The sequence below is a fragment of the Pseudorca crassidens genome, chromosome 10 (assembly GCF_039906515.1).
Source record: "Pseudorca crassidens isolate mPseCra1 chromosome 10, mPseCra1.hap1, whole genome shotgun sequence".
Taxonomy (NCBI): domain Eukaryota; kingdom Metazoa; phylum Chordata; class Mammalia; order Artiodactyla; family Delphinidae; genus Pseudorca; species Pseudorca crassidens.
Window position 1 is genome coordinate 79,362,662 of NC_090305.1, and position 14,750 is coordinate 79,377,411.

General features: G+C 47.6%; 1 protein-coding gene across 5 annotated transcripts in view; it reads left to right on the top strand.

Moving 5' to 3' along the window:
- Nucleotides 1-250: 250 nt before the first annotated feature.
- Nucleotides 251-14,750, top strand: part of PTPRG (protein tyrosine phosphatase receptor type G) — a 725,670-nt gene continuing 711,170 nt past the window's right edge. The window contains exon 1 of one of the 5 annotated variants that reach the window (XM_067755032.1): nucleotides 251-1,111. In XM_067755032.1, the coding sequence (XP_067611133.1) occupies nucleotides 1,027-1,111 (85 nt within the window). In that variant the 5' untranslated portion in view covers nucleotides 251-1,026. Of the gene's footprint in view, nucleotides 1,112-2,710; nucleotides 3,191-14,750 lie in introns of those variants that run through there. The other 4 variants (XM_067755034.1, XM_067755031.1, XM_067755030.1 and 1 more) reach the window with 4 other exon arrangements.

The window sequence follows — 14,750 nt, forward strand, 5'->3', positions numbered from 1 at the left end:
CGCCGGTCCCAAAGGCAGTCGCTCTCCTCCTCCTCTCCGAGACCCGTCCAGAGCGGCTCCTAGCCCCGAAACTGCCCCAGACGACACTGCAGCACCCGGGGCTGTGGGCGGGGAGAACCGGGTTGTAAGACGCCTGCGAGCTGGGAGCCGAGTGCGGCTGCTTTAAGAGCACGGGGCGCGCGCACGGGGCGCGCGCACCCGCCGCCGGCAGCCCGGCTGCGCGCCCCGGGTCGCGCGCCGCCGCCACCGCCGCCGCGCGCCCCTTGCTCGCTCGCTCGCCGGCTTTAAAGTCTCTGCCAGGATCCATGCTCACATGTTACTTCCTGTATGGAGGAATGGCTAGTTTCCAGCCCCGCGCTCCCCGATCCTCCCCAGCTCGCGCCAGAGCCACAACTTTCAGGAGCATGGACTGAAGGCGCCCTCGCCCTAGCGTCCCTCTGAGATCCTTTGTGTTTCCCTCGGTTTCCTCTGGCTGTTTCTATTTTGGGGGGCTCTTCGCTCCCCCCGCCTTTACCCGCCCCTTCCCCGCTCGCAAACATGCCTTCTTCCTTCCCCGGGCCCTGGAAGGAGCTGCCTGCCTGAAGCCCGGAGACGCAGCGCCGCGCTCAGCCCCGCCGCCGCCCGCCGGCTCTCGGGCTGCGCTGCCGACTCAAGTTGGGGATCCTCGGCTGCTCGCCGCCGCCGCCTGCGGTCCCTGCCTACCCCGGGCCCCAGGCATCACTGCCGCCCGTCGACTCCTCGCCCTGCCCGCTCGGCTCGCTCCTTTTTGAACGGAAAGCAGCCCTTCTCCGCCGAGGATCGTCCCCAGCGTGGCTCCGCGTTCTCGGTCACTTTTTGAGATTTTCCGGGGGGCGCTCGGCGGCTTCCCGGATTCCAGGGGGACTCGGTCCGCTGAGCGCGGGGGCCCAGTAGAGCGGACTAGCAAGGGAAGAGCCCGGGCTTAGCGAAGGCTTACACCGAGGCAAGAACTTATTCAACAAGTTTACCCCCTCCCTGCTTTCTTCTTTTCGATGTGCGTTTTCGGACATGCGGAGGTTACTGGAACCGTGTTGGTGGATTTTGTTCCTGAAAATCACCAGTTCCGTGCTCCATTATGTCGTGTGCTTCCCCGGTGAGTGCCGGCCGCCGAGGGGACGCGGCCCTGGGCAGCGCGCGCGGGGGATGCGGAGTTGCCGCCGGGGCATGGAGCTCGGGTGCCCGTCCCGGAGACCCCGGAGAGGGTGGAGGAGGGTCGACGCCCGCGGAGGAGAGAGGGAGCCGCTCCGCTGGTTCTGGCGGCGTAATTTGGGAGGCTGGTGGTTGGGCACGGTGGAAGCAGGGGCTGGCCGGGGAGGGGGACAGGGGCCGCAGGAGTGTGTCTCTCGCTCGGGTTTAGGGGGCCCGGGGGAGTCGGAGTCAGGAGAAAAGACTCGTTCTGTTGACCCGCCGCTGTTCGGGAGAGCTAGCGCTCTGGGACTGTTGGGGAGATTGGGGCCATGGGGAGTATGTCTCTGTGGGTTTGGGGGGCCCAGGGTGCGTCCCTCGCTCAGGCGAGGGTTGAAGGGGCTCAGAAGGGGGGGACTTGATTTGCTGCTCCCCGACTCTTTGGAGAGGCTAGTGTTCGGGGAATGGAAGCTGGAGGCTGGCCGTGGCGGACTGGAGATGTTGGAAGCAGCCTGCGTTCTGGTCTCGGGGGTCAGGGACGACCCTGGCTCGGGGCTGGGGCACGGGCTGAGCTTCGGTGCCGGCGCGATGGAGCCTTCCTGGGCGCGGGGGCCTGGGAGCGGTAGGAGGGCAGGGAGCAGGCGGTTTAGGGAGATTCGTGGCTCCCCCAGCCCGGGCTCGCGGCCCCTTTATCCCCCAACTCTGCTTGGCTGGGCTGCTCGGGTCTGGGGGCGGGTCGGCAACTGAATTGCTGTTCGTGCCGGGGCGGATTTTTTTCTGTCTCGCGCCTTGCCTACCTTCATCTTTACCCTTTTGCAGGCTGTTCGCGGCTGGCAGACCCAGACCCGCTCCTTTCTGGTCGGGTTAAGACAGGAAAAGTATTGGCCATTGATGAAGATAATAAATCACCGCACGTAGCGGTGTGCGGCTCGGCGACCCTCCACTTCCAGCCCTCCACCGGCCGACCCCCCCACCTCCTCTTTCCACTAGGGGAGGGCAGAAGCCAGCTGTCTCCCTCTTTCCTCTTGTAGCCTCCCCTTTCCCCCCAGGCTGCAGCCCTGAGCTCCCTTCGGTCTGTCCAGCCCCCTCCCCCAGGTGGAGGCCTTGTCCTGTGCCCTTAGTCGGGGAAGGGGTGGGAAGAAGGGAGCGATTCGTTTTTCATCCTTTGCTCTCCTAAGGACAGGGAACCCCCCCCCCCCCGCTTTTCTGCCTTCTCATCCACCAGCTCCTGGATATTTGGAGGAGGGTGTTATCCAGAAAAAAAGGAACCTGCCTCCCGATGTTTCTGCTCCCCCTTGTCATAACCGCCTGTCCCCGGGTGGCCCGAGCGCACGGTTTTGGTGCACCGGCTCCCCCACCTCCGTCGTGCGCCCTGGATGAGGTCGCGGGCGCTCTTGCTGCCCTCGGGGACTGGCAGCGAGTTTCCCCTTTGCAGGCACGGGGGTGGCCTCGAGGGGCAGAGAAGCAAAGCACTGTTTTTTCTTCGGGCACCTCGCATTTCCCTTTGGGCATTCTCCTGTCCCCGGAACCGCACGGAACTCCGGCCACAGCCCAGAACCCCAGCTCGGATGCCGAGCGAGGACGTGCGTTCACACTCACCCGAGGCCTGGGGTTTGCTCACCAGGGTCCTGCCTCCACTGGGACCCGGGGGCGGTGTGGACGTTTACCCTTAAACATCCCCCCTGCTTCCCCAGTGCTCAGTATTTGTGTTAATCATTGAGCTTCCTAGACTTTTTCCTGTGTCGTGGACTTGCCGTCTGAGTGGGCTCAGGTGCACACTGGGGTTGAACTTCTTAAGGGTCACGTTTTAATGGGGGTGAGTGGGAGGCAGCAGGGGAGCAGCCTTGCGAAATACGGGGAATTTCTAATTCCACTTCTGGCCTTCTCCTTACACTTGGGTGTGCAGTCAGTGGGCCAAGCCGCGATTTCTTTTTTTTGATGTCTGAGGAAGCCTTGAAATCCAAAATGGGACCACCAGTGATGCCGCCTGCGTCGGGCTGGGACAGTTTTCGTCTTCCACATTTTCTGTGCGTGCTCACGCTACGAGGTAAATAAATAGCCCATTCCGTGGTTCGGGAGCCGTAGGGTGTCGGAAAGGGAAGGGGCAGTAGTGCGAGGCGCGGGGAAGGAGGGCTGTGGTTTGGGAAAGTGCGCCCGGAGAGGGTACAGCAGCAGCCTTTGCAACCAAAGTTAAAATGTCAAGAGCCGGAGACGTCTGCTTTCCATTTTCCAAAACTGCTGCGACGCTGCTGGACCTCAGGGGGCGCCCCCGAGCCACTCGTCAGGCTCCCGCCACCTCCACCCGCCTAGGTGCCCTGGGGCCGCGGTGGGATGAGGCTGGGGCTGGAGGCTGGGCCGCTGCAGATGCGCCTGGGAGCGGAGAGGCGGCCTCAGCTCCACCCTGGTGCTCCTGGGCGGCTCTCAACCGGTGGGGACCCGAGTTCTCTTTGGGACGCCCCTTCTTGCCAGGCCTGACCTGAGAAGGCTTTACCTGCTTGACACGAGGGATAAAGATGATTCTGGTGTTGGATTAGGGTCCTCCTTGTGACATCTTCACCAAAATCCCTTGTTGGTTATTTTGTTTGTTTCCTCTCAGAATTGTGCGAACTTTTCTGATACATTTGTTCTCAGCTCCTGTGAAAGATAGAGGGTAACTTTAATTTGGGAGGGTTTTGGAAACATTGCCCTGGCCTGAGTCTTTCCCCAGAGGATGGGAAGCAGTGGCTTTTAGTCTCTCAACGGCAGTATGGCAGGTGTGGGACCCGTGTCGCCATTAATGTTTCAACTGATGTTTCCATTTTCCAGAGCACAAGTGTTATCAACATGATGTAGTGCATAGGACGTTGTTTTCTGACATCTAAAAAAAATACTCTATTATGGAAAAACTTACAAAAATGGAAAAATATAATGGGACCCTGTGAACCCCCTACTCAGCTGTAACAGTTACAACTCAATTTTCCCTCTTCCTTTACCCACCCCATCCTCCCCAACACCTCATTATTTTAAAGCAAATCTTACACACAGTTCATTTAAGCATTTGGTGTATATATCTCCATTGAGAATTTAAGTGCCTCCAACAGCAAATAAATTATGTTATTTGGAAGGGTTAACATTTTACATTTTTAAGCTATTCAGCGGAAACTTAATTTTTTTTTTTAATTGACTTCTCTTTCTGCCCTCAGAGTTGAAACCCTTCTCTTTGATTCTGATGTTTTGTACAGTAATTACATTACATCTAGGAGGCTGATGATGGAAACATTTCAGATGGGTAAGCTCTGCTGTGTACCTTGGATGTGTCAGAATCAGAGGATCCACGATTGATGTCCTGCTAATCTCCCTCTGAGCTGTCTCTTGGTGTATTTGCATGTACATGCTTTAGTCCTGGTGGACAGCCTCTATGGACTTACTAGAAAAATGCAAAAGTAACATTTGTAAGTCAGCAGTCTTACTCTTCAGGGATGGGGTGAGAAACCATGCCCCCCCGCCACAGCCCCTTCCCCGAAGTGTCTTATTTGAAAATGGAGGATCTTTATCCAGTCTTGAAACTTGGTTCCCTCTAATGCAGTCATGGCATAAAATTTTCGATGTTTCCTTCTAAACAGTGCTCATATTACAGAGTTGATGAAGAATATTAGTACAAATAGGCATGACAGGACCTTTTGGAAGTAGGGAAGTTGCTGTTGCCACAGGCAGAATGGCTATTGGAAAGGTTGGCTGAAATGAGAAAAAGAACTAAACAGTTGTGAAGCTCTGGGCATCTCCCCTTAATTATGGACCCGTTTTCACAGGATAAAAGATAACATTGTTTAAATGAGGCAGTATGGGGAATGCTGATGATTTAACACAGCAAAATAAAACAAAAACCCTTTCTGATGCATCTTTCTATTCTGAAAAACTCCCAAGTTACTGTAGTATAATCAGTTACATATCACTGCACTAATTGAAATGAACTTTCTTGCTTTTTATGAAAGAGCATTTAAAATGCCTGAGAACAATTATTATTATCCCCTTCTACTTCCTTACCCCTCCCTCATTTTCCTGGAAACTTCTTGACCAAAAGGACAGCCTGGACACATTAGCCATACCTAGGTGAGGAAAGCAATTAAGTGTTGCTGGTGCTTTGTTGCTTTACCTCTTTCCTTTTATGGTGAAAGTTTTTTTTTTTTTTTTTTTAAATCTGAATATACCTTCAGCAATGTCATTCCTAAGCAGGATAAAGTTGTAACATAGGTGTGCATTCTGAGTTGCAAGAATGAAGAAAAGTTGTGATTAACACTTTAATTCTAGGGCATATCTTTCATGTAGTCACATTTCATAAATCAGACTTTATGGGAGAAATTCAAAGCATCTAAAGTTATCTCAAAAGTGATAAAAGTGCTTGAATCCCCCAGTAAGCTCTTGGTGGGCTTTGGTTATAGGTTGACCATTATCAGGTGAGGGGTGGTAATGAGTGAAGCTGCGTTTTTGGCTGGCTGTGTAAAGAATAAAAGGTCTGTGTATCTAACAATATAAAGGAAGCGAAGGAGATGTGCCCTGCCTCCACATTTAGTTCTCCGTCTGAGCTTGATCTGGGCAAAGCTGGTAGCTACTGAGGGAGGGGCTCAGGAAAGTGAGAATGTTCTTCTGAGAATAGCCTGCCCCCAACAGGCGGTGAGAGCTGCTTGTGGAATTCCCTGGGCCGTTGCTGAATTTGAACCAGAATGAGGTTACCTTGGTACGCATTAGGCCCTCAGTAAGTATTCCCAAATGATTAAACGATCCCATACCTTTGTTTGCCTGTCTGAGAAATGGAAGTGACCATCTTGCTTGTAAAAGACCCAATTCCAGAACTATGGCAGTGTTGTGTGCACTCACAAGAGCAAATGCCCACCTGTAAAAAAAGTTCTCTGTTAATGACTTTTCTTTGACTTTTTTTTTTTTTCTCGGTACGCGGGCCTCTCACTGTTGTGGCCTCTCCCGTTGCAGAGCACAGGCTCCGGATGCGCAGGCTCAGCGGCCATGGCTCACGGGCCCAGCCGCTCCGCGGCACGCGGGATCCTCCCAGACCGGGACACGAACCCGTGTCCCCTGCATCGGCAGGCGGGCTCTCAAACCACTGCGCCACCAGGGAAGCCCCTGACTTTTTATTTTTTATTTGTTTACGTGGAGTTCTAACCAAAAAAATCACTCCAAAAATGATGCATGTTTTTAAATACCATTTACCTCTCCTTGCTTTTTTCCTACAATTCCTTTTTGTCTCATTTTCAAGACAAAGAAATTGTTAATGTCTCTTAAAAAAAAAAGATTGGAAGTAATGTAGGTGAATTTCATTTTCAGAAAAGCCTGTGATGATTGAAATATATAACAGATAAGTTTGTGGGGTTTTCCTATTATGAGAAGGACTGTGAGGTTTATCAGCGATGGCTGTGCAAGATCGCTTGAGGTAGCTAGAGGGCTTCATGAGCAGTTGTTTCCTTCTATAGGGACACCTATAATTGGAGGGGCCATTTCATCTGGTATGACTTGTAGCAAAATGTTTGGTGTTTTGACAGAAAAAATATATGATCTTTGTGAGTTGGCTTGCCAGGCCTATGCAGTCTTAAAATTTTTATGACTACAGCACTTGATATGATGATTAAAAAAAAACCCATTGTAAAAAGTGCTCTTAGGGCTGGGTCGGGGAATGTCAGTTAGCTAACCAGGTTCCAGGTGTGCCCGGTTTCTCTTTTCGGAGCCCCCTTAACTGAATTGGGTGGTGTTCCTGCTGCTTTTGGGGTGGAGGATGGAAGGCAACTTCTCCACTGAAGGAGAATCACTGTACTATTTTATCTGCATATGAAAAGGAGAGATCTTTTAGGAGCCTAGAACTTGTTAATACTTTTTATTTCCTTTCTGAGTCATGTAGCTGTGGGAAGTTGTTTAAAATATATCGGAATATCATCTCGAGCCAATCGGCCTCTGCCATTACTAGCTGTGCTGCTTTAGACAAGTTACTTAACTTCTCTGTGCCTCACTTTTTTGCCCTCTCTTTCTCTGCAAAATGGCATAGTGATAGGACCCTGACTCCTAAGGTCTTTGTGAGGCTTGAATGAGAATGCATGCTAAAGGACTTAGCACAGTGCGTGGTAAATAGTAAGTGCTCAATAAATTAACCATTTTTTGTGTGTGTTAAAGAGATTTGGGTAGGAGTATAGAGAAAGAAGAAAATTGAACTGAAAAAGACATGTAAAAACAAAAACATTTTGAAAAAATTTATATAAACTTGCATGATGATTTTTGTGCCTGGATTTGCTCTTGAGGGCGAGGGAGGCTGGCATGAGGGCATCCCACATATAATTAGTAAAATGGTTACATTTTGAGGTTTAAAGAAATGAGAAAGCCTCCATGAAGTCTGAGATAACCTCCTTGCTCACATCGCAAAGGAGGCTCCTCTTTCCCTGCTTAAAAGGCGATAAATGTTTTCTGCAGGCTTAAAATGTACCACGCAAGATCCCTGTGTGGTGTTATCCTCTGTAGAAAGAGCTGCTTGGTCCTGCACCCTGGAATGCCCATCCCCCTTGTAAGGCCTACTGTGCTGTGTGGTAACCAAGGAGAATGGGTCTACCTTTGACTGTCATTTCTGGGTTTTAATTGTGTGCCACTAATGGGAAGCAAACAGTAGTCTTTGGGTGTTGCTTTTATTTTGTACTTGCGTGACACTTGAACACACGTATGCCCTTGTCTCCATGTCTTCATGGATTCAGACCTGCAGAGTATACAAGAGAGAACCACACACTGTGCATGCAAAGCTCCTGCCCTCTAATCAGTTTTTTTGCAGACTGAAATCAGCATGATGGTTTTTTGACCAAACAACAAAATATGATTTTAAACTACTCAACTTAGCTATTTTGGGGATGTAGCAAAGTGACACAGTTGGCTGCCGAAATCTAGCAACTAAAAAAGAAGCAATGAAAGCATAGTTCATGGAATATGTAACACTTCCATGTAAGAAAATAGGACAACTGCTCTTATTTTTGGGTCTGTGATACTATTTTCTTAACAAGGAGAGGGAAGCAGGTTGTCAGTTGATACTGCAGTGGGTATACTTTTGAGGAATTCATATGAGGTATTAGATGAATCCAAGAGGTGTTGGAATTCTGACACCACTGCAGCCACATGAATTCCACAGTGCACTTAAATCAGATAAACTCATCAGTTCGGAATAATTTGGGTAGGAGACACAGCCATTAGCCATTTACCAGACATAAAAGCATAGTCCAGATTAGTGAGGAAATGTCATTGACTTTTCAAGAGTCAAGTTAGTCACGAATCATCAGTAGGATTCATTTACAACGCGATGGTTATTTATAAAAAGTGAGTTCTGTTCGTTTTTTAAAATATATCATTTTTCCTGAAGTGTTTGAATTCAGTGAGTGCGGAGGTTAAGAGCCGTAGTCTTGGGCTTGGCTATGTCACTGGGTAGCTGTCATGTCACTATGTCACTGGGCAAATTCCTCAACATCCTGTGGAAGTGGGGTTGGGTGGTAGTGGGGGTCTGGGAGACCTCAGAGGTCCAGGATGAAATTCTTGATCTGTTGTAGCAGTGTTATGTTGAGCAAATGGGCCTCATTTTTTGAATCTCTAAAATGGGAACAATGGTTATAACAGCCCATACTCACCAAGCACTTGCCATGATCTAGCTGCTGTGTCTGAGCTTCTTATATGCCTTTAATCCTCTCTGGAAGAAACCGTGAGTATCCTTACTTTAGGATGAGGATGAGGAAACTAAACCCAAAAGGAGGTTGTCACTTGTTCAAGGTCACCTTTGTTGGGGGGGGGTACGTAAAATATGTCTCTCTAGTTGTCTCTTAGAATTATTTTGAGTCAGGGACTTCCCTGGTGGTGCAGTGGTTAAGAATCTGCCTGCCAGTGCGGGGGACACAGGTTCGATCCCTGGTCTGGGAAGATCCCACATTCCGAGGAGCAGCGAAGTCCGTGCACCACAACTACTGAGCCTGCGCTCTAGAGCCTGCGAGCCACAACTACTCTGAGCCCGCGTGCCTAGAGCCCGTGCTCCGCAACAAGAGAAGCCACCGCAGTGAGAAGCCCGTGCACCGCAACAAAGAGTAGTCCCCGCTCGCCGGGAAAGCCCTCGCGAAGCAAGGAAGGCCCAACGCATACAAACATAAATAAATAAATAAATAAATAAATGAATGGAAAAAAAAATTTCGAGTCAGAACGGTTGCTGTTCATTTGGAAGATGTTTTTCCTAATTGCACAGGCAGGCCCAGACAGACCCAGCCGTTTGTATTTGACACTGCTATTCCCATATAAGCAAGTACCATAAACACTGGGTGAAATAAAGGTGTTTTCTTGTATTTGCTACAATTAAGTAAGGAAGTAAGGCAATTACTACAGGATTTTATTTGGTTACATTGAAGAGATGACCTTTCTGCCAATTACTTTAGCTTCTGAATAAGCTGATAATAACTGATAGAGTGAGTTTGCTGGTGGTGAGTTTTTCTGAATCCTCTTCAAAAAGATCTAAATTGATTTAGTTTATAATTTGAGAACTTTCGTTTGGGGCGTTGAATACGATGGTTATGTTATAATAATGGGGTATTATTATCATCCCATGTATCATTTGAGTGTGGCCTGCAGGCTCTGAATTACGACTTCAGGAAAATGTCTAAGAGAGTTGTGCTTGGCACGAGATGGTTTTGGGTTTTGGATTTTTTCTCTGGAGTTTAGAACTAGCTATGGAAGCCCGCCAAGCCAGCTGTGGGATCGGGGCAAGACCCTCAGTTTCTTTGGGGTTGTTTTCCTCACCCTTAACTAAATGGCTTCTAAAATTCTTCTGGAATTTTTAGGGATTGTTGATTACACACTGGGTGGTTTGGGAGGTTGTGGCCTTTCTGCAATACACAACTCAGATTCCCAGTCCATATTATAATGTGATTTGTGAGGGGTCCTTCCGGTTAGCTTTACTCTGAGAGTTTGCTTTTTAAGGTGTTAAGAACCCTTTGATTATTTCTCAAACCCTGCTGCACAATATCCTGGGCGAGTTAGCAAACAAGGTAGTGAGTGGATCTTGGTTAATGAAATGCCTGTAAGCTATATATTTTTTTAAAACAGGAAACCTGATTTCTCCTGGAGTCCAGGTTAAAAAAAAGGAAAAAAGGAAGTTTGCTCATGCCAATGAAGTTATGCCTGGATTTTAAAACTACTGAATGTGATTTAGGATTGGGATGGTGGTGGCAGGATTCTTTGTCTAAAAAGAAATCCCCAAGGTAGTTCCTGAGCTTACCCTGGAAAAGAGGAATGGAGAAAGGACAGTCATTCGGGTTATTTGGATCTCTGCAGGGCACCTCTGGCCAGCACGTGCTCTGTTTGGCCATACTGTGTTGAAAAACAGTTGAATTAAAAAAGCGGGGCATTTCTCATTCATGTCATCCACAAGTGTATCCTGAATGCCTGCAGCGAGCCAGGCACTGGGGAGACCGTGGTGACCAAAACGGACGGAGACTCCTGCCCTCATGGGGGCTTCTCATAAAAGTCTGGGCAACTCCTGGAAAATTGGAAGGTATGGCAACGTAGGGCGTGTGTCTTGCTGGGCAACAGCAGTAAGCTGGAATTAAATAGTGGGCGCCCCTTGCGATGGGGCCCTCACCTGGGCTGCAGTGGTTATTTACAATTCTCAGCTGATCTCTGGAGGTGTTTGCCACCTGCATAGGTGATTTCTAGATTTCTACCTGAGGGACAGGTTTTTTTTTTCTTTCTCTTTTTCTTTTTTTTGCTGTTGTTTGGGGTTTTGATTGCCTGGATTGCTTGTGTGTATGTGTGTATGTGTGTATGTGTGCGCGTGTGCTAGCGCAACCAAGTGCATCACTGGCTGGTGAACTGGCGCCCTTCCTATGGGTCTGAAGTTCACCGCTCCTGTTGTGTTGTTTTTTTGGCTCTGCACATAGCCTGCTGCTTGGATACTTCATAATAATGTGGCAGGTTTACTGCTGATTAAATTGCTGTTGGCTTGTTCAGTTTTAAAAAGTTTCTCATTTAAGAACTAGTGCCCTTGGTCACTTTCTTGTCACCAAACTCCCCAAGAAGGGCATGATATGGGGGGTAAGAGACAGAAGGCCAGTGACCAATACAGTAGAATCTAGTAAATTAATATTGGAGATGTCACCTTGGTGGGTCCCTTGCCAAAGAGCTTAATTTTTTCATATAATCTTCCTGGTCTAATAATTTTTCGCATGTGACACATGTATGGATTTCTAATCTGTGTTGGAAACATCACGTATCTTAATACATCCAACAACAACATAGAAAAACCTGAACTTTGGATGGAGTAGAGTGTCCAGCTTTTGGTATGGGCATTTGGAAGATTTGAGGAGGCAATTCCTTCACCCTAATTCCAGCACGTGTTCTTTAAGTAGTCATTATAATATACGGTACATCTGTGTGAACTGTTCGTGTATGACTCAGAGCCTAATTAGGCTCCATGCCCTTTGAGGGCAAGACTTCAGCCCTTCCACCTGCTGAATCCTCAGTATCTAGGTGGTGGTAGTCATTTTTGAGCACTGAGAGAATGAGCAGCTAATGCTCTCTAGAACACTTACAGGACATTTCCAAGACAGTAATAATATCATTGTATGTGTTTTCCAGAAATGTCACATTGCATCCTCTTAAGAGACATGATATCCAAGGTCAACATCTTTCTTAAGAGAATTCAGAGTTTATATATATTGTCATGGTGTTTGAAGTCCATCTTTAAAAACGGAGAAGCTAAATTTGTACTTTGTATTACTGGTCACCAGGGTATCTATTGCTGAAAATGATATATTCTAATTAGGAGTCAGATGTCTCATGGGGCAGCAGGGTTAGGTTTTGATGGTCACAAACCTTTTTTTCTCTCTTGTGCAATAATTTAGGCTAAATTCTGTGAATCTGGTGTTCATTTGCATCAGAAATGACCTTGGCTGTAGGGTCATCCAGGAGAAGTAGGCGGTCTCACTTCTGCTTTGGTTGTCCTGGTGACAGCGACACCAGGTAGGTAGAGGGCAGCAGAACTTGCCTGAGCTGACTGTAGAGCGTGAAGATGAATGTTGATCTGTTGCCTGGTAATGGCTTTGGGCAGGTTGGTCTAGGAGAAGGGCTTGCCCGAACTGACCATTTGGGCTTGCTTGACAGGTATCGGTTCGACCATGTTGTCTAATGCCCTTGGTTGAACAGGTGTTAGCTGTGCATCATGTCAGTCCAAATGTGCTTAGGCATAAGTTAAGTTTTCTAGCGCACATCGCTACTCAGTGCCTGCCCTCTTTTATTCGTCTCCCAGCCAGTTATTTTCCCTTCCAAAACTAGTCATTTTCTCTGCTTACGTGTGTGCAGAGGGCACGTGTGGAGGGTGCGGAAAATCACTTGACAGTTTTAGGCATCAGCCCCTTATTTTCTCAATTGGTCAATTTGCACAGAAACTGCTGAAATTATTTTATGTGATAGAGGGTGGGTGACTCTGGCATTAGAGTTCTTTCTGGACCTTTTTAGGATGTGCTTTTTAAAAGAAAAACGTCTCAGTTACTGCAGTGTATTAACTGATGTGACAGACCTGCTGGTTCCTGAGGTTTGTGTCTTCACTCGAGATGCTGAGTCGAGGGAAAATTGATTTCTGGAGAAGCTGGGGGAACTGTAAGCACTCTGACCAGATAAACAAAGCAGTCTGTGGAAATAACTCTCAGATGCCTAGGGACCTTTAACAGGGTTTTGAGGAAATGAGACTTAAGATGGGTGGATTCAGATGAAAGAGGCCAGTGGCAAATGCATGTTTTTGGAATTGCACAGATCTGTCAGTCACGTTAACTGGCTCAAGTTAGTGAATCTGAGCTTTGTCCTGTACTAACTTGGGTCTGTACCTACTTGACTGTTTTTCTCATCCGTAGAATGGGAGTTTCAATATCCCAGAGTCCTTGCGAACGTGGAATGAGATCCTGTGTGCAAAGCACCAGGAAAGCGTTAGGCGCATAGGACGGTATAAATTGTACCTGTTTTTAATAGCTGTTGCTTAAGATTTATGAAAGAAGTGCTTGCATAACTACGCCCTCAGTTAACACCATGCAACCCTAAGAAAAGGTGGGAGGGCTGGAACTCGGGGGAGAGCAACGATCCCACAGTTAATGAAGTAGTGGGATCAGAATTTGAATTTGGCTTTCTGGATGATATCATGTTCCTTCTCTGCTGGCAGAGTAGGTGGTGGATGAATTAAGGCACACGTGACCACTCAGGAACATCGTCTGTTGACGGAGATGTATTAAAAGGTCTATTAGGTTTTAATTTTCCCTAAATACCCGCTGCCTGAAGAAACAGCCTTAGGTTACCCTTGGTATTCTCATTACTGAAATTATCTGTGTGGGTAAGATGTACATGCCTTGCTGTATCTCTCTGTTAATGTGGGACCCTTCACATGCTCTGCATACGTGCAGATAGAAACATTCAGTGACAGTCTGTAGCATGTGTGTTTGTATTCTTCTTGCCCCTGTGTTTTTTTGCAGTTTTTCTACACAGGGATTGCAGTTGACACATGAGGCCCTTCATCTTTACCCATAGCCATGGCAGACATTGCTAGTTGATCACAGAACTCTTTCCTGCTAAGGCCTGCCCGAACTGGGGTTTAGAATCCTTTGTAAGAGTTGGCCTGGGAGAGGACTTTTATGCCATCCCTGTGCTATACTGAGACATGTCAGTCAACCTGTGAAAATAGCGTTTGGACAGGCATATCCAAGGGGCTTTTATATCCTTGCAAATAGGTTTGCTGCTATACAGGCAATTTTTAAGCCATACAGCTATTTTGAAATTGACCTGAAACAGCAGGTATCAATAGCAAGTACCTGTGCAAAGGCTTCCTGATCCATGAAATTGATTTGGGCTCATACTTGACTCACATTCATTTATTCAGGAGGAAAAATGTCCAGTCTCTTGATGGTGGTTACATCGTGTTCTAATGGGTAAGCTTTACTAATGGAGGTTTAGGGATCTAAACTTAGTTGCTTATTTTTTCATTTCTTCAAAGCCCAGAGGTTTTGCATCAGATGATGGCTCTTTTAGGACTGTTTATATTCCAAAGTGACTCCTTTTTGAATTCCTAGCTATTTAAGTAAGTGTTACATATGGCCTTGGTAAACAACAGTTTTCAAAACTGTGACTGACTAAATGGGCCCTTTCCCCCTGTTGTTTATACCTGGTAAAGTATCTTGTGTTTACTCTGAATACATTCGTTGTTACCTTTAGGGTAGCTTGTTTCTCAAAATTTGAGCGGTCCTCTGATCAGTATTATGTTTGATAAGGAAATTGGAGAGCAGGGATGAAAGGCAAAAGAAATTCTTTCGTGAAGCTGACATCAGATAAATTTGTGGTGTTGGTAATATACCAAGTACTTGGATGACATCAAGTGAGCCCATATTTGTTTCCTGGGTGTGGATTTCCCCCCTAAAAGTCCCTTCTAATGTTGGGCCTTAGCTAATTTACTGTGAAATATCTGTAGAGCTGTGCTGTCCAGTATGGGAGCCCCCAGCCACATGTGGCCATTGAGCGCTTGACATGTGACTTGTCCAAATTGAGATGTGTTTTCAGTGTAAAATACACACTGTATTTCCAGG